Raw genomic sequence first — 9518 nt, forward strand, 5'->3', positions numbered from 1 at the left:
AATTATGTTTAAACAATTTGTCTATTTATTAAAAGTTCCGGATTTATCATGCTCAAAAGAGTTTTTTATAAAATGTATCAATATTTATTAGTATTGTATTATTTGATTTAACTGTCTTTTCTCTTATTTGTTAGGCTAATTTTTATGGTGCATCTCTCTCTCTGTATATGCATATCAAATATGCATGCAGTTTTGTTTGAATTCACAGGTTTTGCTTTTTTTTCTTGGCGTAATTCAATATTAAAACATATTTAAAAAATAAAAAATCCCACAAGGATCTCATTTCAGTCCCAATGCACTCAACATCCAGCTATCTAAATTCAATGACAAAGCATAGAATTTCAGAGAATTTCAGACTTTTCTGTCTCATGATGCTTATATATCTACCTCTACCACCGGTAATATACAGAATCAAGCTAGAAGGTCATGACTCCCTTTTCAAATTGTAAACCATACAAAGGAAATTGAAGAGAGAGAGAGGAAGGGACGGGAGGGGAGGAGAAGGGAAAGGAATGAAAGGGAAGGGAAGAGAAGAGATGGAAAGCTTCCTTAATTTGCAGCTGATGCCAAACTGGAGAAATTATGTAATATTCGAAAGGCAAAATCATAATTCAAAAATGAAATCCTAAAAGATTATGTTTAATCATAGCCCTGAACTAGTTGAAAAATCAAATGCGAATGTACAGAATTAGGAAGACCTGATCTGACAGCAGCATGTGGGAAAAAAGATTAAAGAGTCTCAGTGGACCTTAGCTGAATATGAATAAACAATGCAATGAAGCAACTACAAAGGTTAATGCATTTTTGACAGAACATTTAATAGAAGGATAACCTTCAGACTGTGAGAGATGACTTCCTGCTGGTATTAGTTAGACCACCCTTGAAACACTCGCCTCCAATTATGAACATCATCGTTTAAAAGACATGTGGATAATAAGCAAGATTGGTTTCAGAGATAAACTTCCAGAAAAATAAGATACATGGAAACAATACCCTAAGAAGAAAGAGCTGGCTATGTTTACCTTTCAAAAACAAAGATTTAAGGGAGACCTGACAGCCTCCAGAAACAACTAAAAGACTGCCTTCAAAATGAAGCAAACCTGAAAGTGAGGCACAGAGATGTCCAATAGGTTGAAATTAAAAGAGATTCGGGGTGAATAGCTGGATGAATTTCCTTATGTTAAGTGTGCCTTAGAAGTGGAAGAGTCCACCTAGGACACTGATAAGATTCCTGTTTGCTAGAGGTTTTCAAACCAGGAGCTGGGTGGTCACCTATCAAAAGATAGTTTAATGGATTTTTTCTTCAGAAGAGATTGAGCCAAATATTCTACAACCTAGAGAATTATAAAGTCTACATTATTCAAATTAGACATGGACATATGTGGTCCTCAATAAACAAGTTTCTTTTAAATGTTTTAGTGATCTGCATGTGCATAATTTGCATTGTAATTATGCCTGCCTATTTTCAGCAAGGCTTAGTTTTGGATAAAGACTGTAGAAAGATAGGAACATTCTTCAAGTATCTGAAAGGACATAATACTTCTCAAAGCTTAACTTCCAACCTTTTCCAAACCCAAAGATAACTCAATATAATAGACAGCAGAGCAAATGCATGCATATCATTTTCTATTTTATGAAATTAAAGCAAAACAGTGTATCTTTCTCTGTCCTGAAAATTTTGTAATTCACATCTATTTAAGTAAATGTTTGGGAAAACAGATGCTTCAGTAGTCTTTTGTGTACTGAATTAATGTTAGAATTTTCATGGTCCTACTGCAATTATAATTAATACTACTGTGTTCACTATAGTAGACACACTCATTAAGACCCTTTAGGTATTCCCTATCTTGCTAATTATGCCTCTACAAGAAGTAGAATGGTGGTTCATACATTATGTCATTATATAGAAACATTCCTAAATGGCCCCTGCTTGGCCATCTAAATGTTTAAAGTATCCTTTGAATCCACACAACAGAAGGCACAATGAACTACATCGGTCCAGAAATTTCAGACAAGGACCCACGAAAAGGAAGGAAAAAATGATATATGCATTAATATAAACTGCTTCCAGATAGGTAACTCAAAGCAATGACAATTAACCTTCCATCACTACTTAATATTTTAATTACTACCAATACATTTCCCAATGTATTGCATTAAATTTAGTACAATAAAACTTGTTGTAAGTAAGCAGTATGAAAATATATTTTACATAAAAAGGTAAAAATAAAGGTTCCCCTCGCACATATGTGCTAGTTGTTCCCGACTCTAGGGGGCGGTGCTCATCTCCGTTTCAAAGCCAAGGAGCCAGGGTTGTCCGAAGACTTCTCCGTGGTCATGTGGCCGGCATGACTAAACACCAAAGGCGCACAGAACACTGTTACCTTCCCACCAAAGATGGCTCCTATTTTTTTACTTGCATTTTTACATGCTTTCGAACTGCTAGGTTGGCAGAGGTCACTCCGTTACGTGGTGCTAGGGATTCAAACTGCTGAACTGCCGACTTTCTGATCAACAATCTCAGCGTCTTATCCACTGAGCCACTGTGTCCCTAATATTTTACATATGTTAGTGTTAATTGTCTTCCTCTAATACCATTGTCAATTTTCTATTCATATTAAATATAGAAATATATGCTGATATTTACCTTTCTACCTGCATTAACTTTCTTGCCAATTAAACACAGAAATTTCACAAAATATTTCCAGTATCCATATTTTTTTTTCTAAAGAATTACACTTCTTTGATAATTATGTCCCCCCCCCCCCTTAAAATTAACTTTGGGAGAAAATGGACATTTTAATTAAGGCAAGATTAATGTCTTCTTGAATTTCTGCTGGAAATCAACAAATTGAATATACAGAAAATACGCTAATCATTATGAAAAAAAATCATAGTTTTAAAATTACATTATAAAAAAATTAAAGGTCATTTGTACCAAAAAAAATCATCTCTGTTGAATACGTGAATGGAGTGGGCTCACAGTTGTTTCTACATGGTTCCCCCAATATAACTTTAATTTCTATGCTATCATTATTCATATTGTCATCTATAAAATCCCAAGTATTGTATTCTTCGTTAAAACTCCTTATAGACTATATACCTTTACCATGTTAAACCAGATCAATTAATGATAGCAGCCATATCTGCATCAAGTACTATGTTTGCATAATGTTGGAAACTGATGTACTTTTGTGGCTCAGCAAGTTGTGAGTATTGGAAGTGTGGCTTCTGTGGCACTGAGTGTTCAGCACCTCATGATCCATTGACCATATATGGTCAGTGAGTATAATAGTTAAGGCTTTACTCTGCACCTATCACACAGCCTGCTCTTTTTCTATGACAGGGTCCCTAACCCCCAGGCCATGGCCCACAATGGGTAAGCCTGTGCTTGTGAACTCCATTTGCATGAGCAATGGGCATATGTGTCCGCTGTTCACACAAAATAAGAGCTGAGTGCGTGCTTGCCCACACTATCCCCTCTGCTCCCACCCACTGGTCTGCAAAGCCAAAAAGGTTGAGGAACTCTGTTTTATGAGACTCTGTATAGAGATTCTCAGTCATCCAGGTCATGGTTGTCTCAAAGGTACTTTTTCAAGTGGCAACTGGACTTTCTGGTTTTTCTTTGAAGACATTTCACTTCTCATCCAAGAAACTTCTTCAGAGCTGAAGTCCAGCTGCTTTTTGAAAAAGCACCTTTGGGATGATCTATGAGTCTTATAATTTCAGGTTGCTCCCTTCTGCCCTTCTTCCAAATGTACATGCAATGGATCCTTGCTCTCTAAGTTTGGTGCTAAGCTTGCCTATCTCTGTAATGTACTGCCCCTTCCACATGATATGAAATGTTCCCAAAGCCTTTTCAGAAAACATCTTCCGAGGCCTTAATTAATAAGTTAATAACTTAGACTAGACGACCTCCAAGGTCCCTTCCAACTTTGTTATTATGTTTTTTTGGTAATACGCTACACCTTGTATTATTGCATCTGTAGCCTTGTGCACTATTGAGAATAGGCACTGCAAAAATGAATAATTTTAAGAGATACTGTAAATTGGGGGGGAGGGGTATCCAAGACTGAAGAACATACCAGGAACTAGGTGAACTCTTTCACTTATCCTTCTTGGTGAGAAAGTTGATAACAGGAACCATGGTACATTCTCTACCAATGTGCAAGTGAAAAGGCAGCTCCTTCAGCCAAATGATCAAAATTTTCTATCCCTTTTCTCTTAGGTCCTTGCAGGGGTGAAATTCAGCAGGTTCTGACAGGTTCTGGAGAACCGGTAGCAGAAATTTTGAGTAGTTCAGAGACCAGCAAATAACCACCCCTGGCTGGCCCTAGAGTGGGGCGGGAATGGAGACTTTGCAGTACCTTTCCCCTGTAGTGTGGCAGGAATGGAGATTTTACAGTATCTTTCCCCTGGAGTGTGGCAGGAATGGAGATTTTGCAGTATCCTTCCCCTGCCACGCCCACAGAAACGGTAGCAAACAAAATTGAATTTCACCACTGATTCCCTGGTTTTCGAAAATCCTTACTCTTCCTTTCAAACAATATGGATTTGCCCATTCTTATCTTAGCATAACATTGAATAATATATCACTGCCTATAGGTTTTGCCACTTTAAATATATTACTATTAGGCTCTCAGTTCCCCTTCACATAGCCAGTTGCAAGGTATTTGTTTTAAATGTGTTTTAACACAACCATTTTGCAAATCTGCAGATAAAGAGGAACCAGGGATACACGCAACCTCATCAGGCCAATTCCAATAACAACTAGTCATGCAACATCTGAAAGGGTAGCATAATTATTTCACACTGTGCAGTGTGAGTCTAGAGTAAATAGCTTTGCACAGGGCTTCCAGCTTGTCTTTAGTTTAACCTCCGTGTTCTGATTCAGAATATAGGGAAGAGAGTATTTGTGACTCTCCTAAATCCATTCTCAAATATTAATACCATCTTTTTTTTTGCAAAGTGTTAATGTTAAGGAATCAATTATTAAATTTCAATTGTTTTATTAATTTTTTACTAAATTGCAGGCTTGGGATTGTTGTAAATTTGAATGTACAGAAATGCAAAAGTTACTTTAAGTCTTTCTTTGAAGGTCATTCCTGTAGTCGAAGTCCACCCTTGTTGAAAGATTGATTATAGATGGCTGCTATGTCTTCATCATACTTAGTACAAGTAATCAAATTTGACAAGATCAAATCAACATTATTGTTCTCATGTGCCACATCCTCTGCAATTGCACTTTTGAAATTTCAACTGCAAGTTCCTTGCAGATGTAAATATCAATAGCTACTAACGTAAAATGTATTTATATACAAGCACCTTAACTTTAAATTATATGAATGCATCCATGGTAATATAAAAATAATATAGTTTATCCATAATGCATTAGGGAAAAAAAGAAATTTCTCATAAATTAGTCCAGAACTTCTGGAAGTTTTACAACCTACAGGGATGAAGAAATAAATGAAGATGAAAATTGATTCAGGAGAGGTAGTGGGTGGTAGTTTCCAAAGAAGTGTGTTTTTTTTTTCCTTTGGTAAAAAGGATTATGCCAGTCATATTCTCTCATATCTTTTTAGAGACAATTAATTCTGAAATCTTTACTTACAGATTAATGACTAGAAAATCCAGTATTTATGCATATAGTGGGTTTTACAAATATTAAGAAAAAATAGGATGTTATTCCTCTATTAACATTAGATATAGCCTACTAGTATTTATGCGATGTCCTCTAATTTCTTTTAAACCAGAAAAAAATAACATTTTAAACTATTTATTTTAATATAGGAAAGTATTTCCTTTTCACTGTGAGTTCATGTTCCAAATAAGACTGAAGGCAAAAAGACCATACAAGCTTTCTAGCTAAAACACATTGACAGTTGCTTTATATTAAGCTGTGATGTTGTACCAACATCCCATCCTCAAATGGTGTAATGCATCCTTTAGGTGAGTCAGGAATTCCATTCTTTCTATTTATCTGATAGCAGAAGCTCAGCAATGAGACACTTATGTCCTTATCTATTCCTTTTTTTCCCCACAAGGAGCTTCGTTTTAATGCTACTTATGGCAGGTTCCATCAAACTTTTTATCATAGCACAGAGCTCATATTGAACTACATTAAGTCATTTGTTTCTTTATAAAGCTGAGTCCTATATATGAGTATAAATGCCCCAACCAAATTGGCCACAACGAACTGGTGCTTCAATTTGCTGAGCTTTCATGGCATTCAGTCTATCTTCTTGACTTGGGAAGGTGTCAAGATGGCGCGCAACTTTCTGAAATTTTGGCAAGTGCCATTGTGAATCCATCTTCACAGGGATTTGATATTTATTCAACATTGTCGTACGGGTCTCATGTATTTTCTCTCGTTTTTTTAAATGTTTCTTCTGCTTAATACGCATGTCGTCAGCTTTCCGATGCTCCTGCAGCCACTGCTCACCAAACTTATGTTGAAGGACCTCTGTTATGGGTGTAGGAGGAGGATATGGCTTCCCATAGGTCATGGCGTCGGGAAGACGAAGTACATTTTTGGGGAAGGTCTTGGCAACAGCTGTTTTGCAGTAAAGCTTATGGTGCTGGCAATATAGATGGTGTTCTTTTGCAGTGAAAAGACCAGCCTTAATTCCGTTACTATTCATGCGAATAAAATCTTTGGGTATGTCTTTCCCTCTGATAGTACGAGGTGGCATAACATGCCAGTGCCCTATGGCTTCGGGGACTCCTCCGTCAGTTCCATGTGAAGTTAGGCCATACACAAAATTGGCTCCTGGAATCTTTGCACACCTTCTACGGGTCCTTCCTAGCTCTGGCTTTAAGATAAGAGGATTCCGGAACATGCTGTTTCTGACAAGCCCAATTCTTTCATTTTCTGTCCCTGGTTGAATATCAGCTTTGGTCAGAGGCAGAAGCGGTGGTGGACAAAAGTCACTAACACTAGCCCTCTTTTTTAATTTATCAAGGTACCTTTTCACAAACGTACTCATTCCTGTTCACCACAGTTGAATTAACACTTGTGCTTTCAGATCTGTCTTTACATATATTTCATCCAGTTGTCCATAGCATGAAGTGTGACATCATAAACCATGCAAAAGTTATTGTTGTGATTTGCCATGTCATCAAAGCTGATTCATAATTTGTAAGTTAGCCAGTAAAAAATAAGATATCTTTCTGTCTATGCCTTAGAAAGGGAGCTCATAATCAAGCTAGAAAGCCAAAGGAAGCCATTTTATTTCATTTTCATTAAGAAAAAAAATAGATTTATTAATTCTGTTTCTGGGGAAAGGGATCCTTTGTTTCTAGAATTTTTTTATACCTTCTAACTTTTGCACAGGTAGATTCCATAGTCACTGTCGGCTGCAATGCCCACTGGCTTCAAATGTATATACTGTCTATATGTTTCTGAAATATCTGAAAGCTGAACAGATAGAAGGGACTTATAACTATAGTCCTATTATGTTGTCTACATATCCCCCTGATTTAAAAAAAAGCTGATTAGGTCAGACTTTCGCATCACCTAAACCAGCATTAGCCATCTAATAATCTTCAAGAAATCAGCTGAGGCCATATTAAAGCAATTGAGACCAAATTAAATCAGACATTAACAAAATAGAAAGATAAGTGTGAGGTAAAAATATTTATAAATATTCTTGCTAGATGGTTTAAGCAATAGTTTGCAAAATCCCAGTACACATTCAGTTATAAAGTAATTAATTTTGGAAACATAAATATGACATATCACACACACACAAAACCATTCCAGCTTTTTAAATCATTCTATGTTGCCAGCTGCATTTTGTTCAATTCAAATAACATGTTTAATGCATATTTCAATAGTAAAGATACAGAAAGCTCTGCAGGTAGGGGGGAAAAAACCCAAATCCTTTGCTTTGGGGGGGATTGGTTTTTTTTTTAAAATAAATGGTTTATTCTCTGTATAAGATTTCTAAGGGATTATTTACAAGAATCATAGAAAGTCAGTGACAGAATCAGGATTATTTCTTTATCCTCAAAGCATCTACACCTCTTTTAACTGGATCAATGCCATAGCAATGTAAAAGGGAGGGGTTTAAAACTGTTTTTCCAGCACTGCTTTACTGATCCAAAATTCTTTCATCTTTATAAACTGTCATTTTGGCCCACCCCCCACCCCCCAAAAGATCTTGCAAGCTTCCAGGTAAGCAGGGCTCCAGAGCTGCAATTGTTGTGAACTCGTTTTAATAAGAAGCGCCTTCTGCAGAAATCAATCGAGCTTATTTCAAGAAAGGCTGTTTAAAGACCATGGTGTGCTATGAAGAGAGAGGGAAGCACAAGCCTAGTAAATTTTTTCCATGAATTAAATTTCCCATCTCTTCCTCCTTGCCTTGATTGATCAACCGTTTAAAGTCAACATGATTTGCATTATGCGGGTACATGCTTCAACAACAAAAAAATACTTTTAAAAAACCCCACGAAGGAAGCTGCTAAAATCATCAGCCCTTTTTCCCCCCGCCCGCCCTTCCCGATTTCTTCCACCCCGCTCCCAACCCCTCGCCAAATTCCAGCACAAATATTCGAGGGTTGCCAAATATTGCAAATATTCGGGGGTTGCCAAAGGACATCCAGTTCACCCTGTTCGGAACCACCCCCACCCCCACGGTGTTCTTCCAACCCTCGTCTGCATCCCCCGTTGCCCGACAAAAATCCAAATTCTTACAGTATCTTTGGAAGTTCCCAGTTTTTTCAGCCCGTCCAAGGGCAGCAGGTCGGCGGAGTCCTTGTGGTTGAACTGAACGGCCTGCTTCATCCTCCTCTGCTGTCGGAGGGCTGCGGCTTCCCTCACGTCCATGTCCTTCCTATCGGTCAGCAGCCCCGAGTAAAACATCTTGCCGGCTCCCTTCGCGCCGGCCGGGCCTCGGCTTCCCTCCGATCAACTACAGCGGCGGCAACCACCGCCGTCGCTCCTTCTTCCGAGGGGGGCGGCTGGGCGGGCTTTGAGCGGGAGCACTTTATAGCAGGACCGAGCCGCCCGCGTGACGAGCCGCGGCAGCAGGTGCCCCCGCCGGTGTGGCGGCGGCTGCAGCGGCAAGGAGGGGCTGGGCGGGTCTCGTGCGGTATACCGGCCGGTCGCCCCCGCGCGTCGCCGCCGAAGACGCGGGGCTGCCCGCTGAGCAGAAGCAGCGGGCATCCCTGGGAAGGCGAAGCGAGTGCTGGCTCCTTTGGCAAAAGCCACCGCCATTGGCCGTGCGCGCCTCCTCAGCAGTTGCTGTTCCTGGGAGGAAAGAAAGCTGCGTTTTCTTCCTAAATAAATGGATGTGACTTCTTTTTTTCTTTTCTTTTTTAACGGGTAAACATGCACGGTGGGTAGCATACTATATGCTGCATATGAAGAGAAAGCTGGTAGCTGTAGATGTATAATGAGTAAGATTAGATGGCTTTTCCTTTTCCAAAGTGAGAGTGGGATGCTGCCCGTCATCTCCTGGACCTACAATCCCTACTCACAGTCATTGGTGCCCTAGTCACCTCCAGTGGTGACT

The 9518-nt window shown here is 38.9% G+C and overlaps 1 protein-coding gene across 1 annotated transcript in view; it reads right to left on the reverse strand.

Moving 5' to 3' along the window:
• Positions 1-8950, reverse strand: part of NRIP3 (nuclear receptor interacting protein 3) — a 30939-nt gene extending 21989 nt beyond the window's left edge. The window contains exon 1 of the mRNA XM_032225067.1: positions 8699-8950. Coding sequence (XP_032080958.1) covers positions 8699-8866 — 168 coding nt within the window. The 5' untranslated portion in view covers positions 8867-8950. The remainder of the gene's footprint in view (positions 1-8698) is intronic.
• Positions 8951-9518: the final 568 nt, after the last annotated feature.

Source organism: Thamnophis elegans, chromosome 1 (genome assembly GCF_009769535.1).
Source record: "Thamnophis elegans isolate rThaEle1 chromosome 1, rThaEle1.pri, whole genome shotgun sequence".
In the NCBI taxonomy this organism is placed as follows: Eukaryota; Metazoa; Chordata; class Lepidosauria; order Squamata; family Colubridae; genus Thamnophis; species Thamnophis elegans.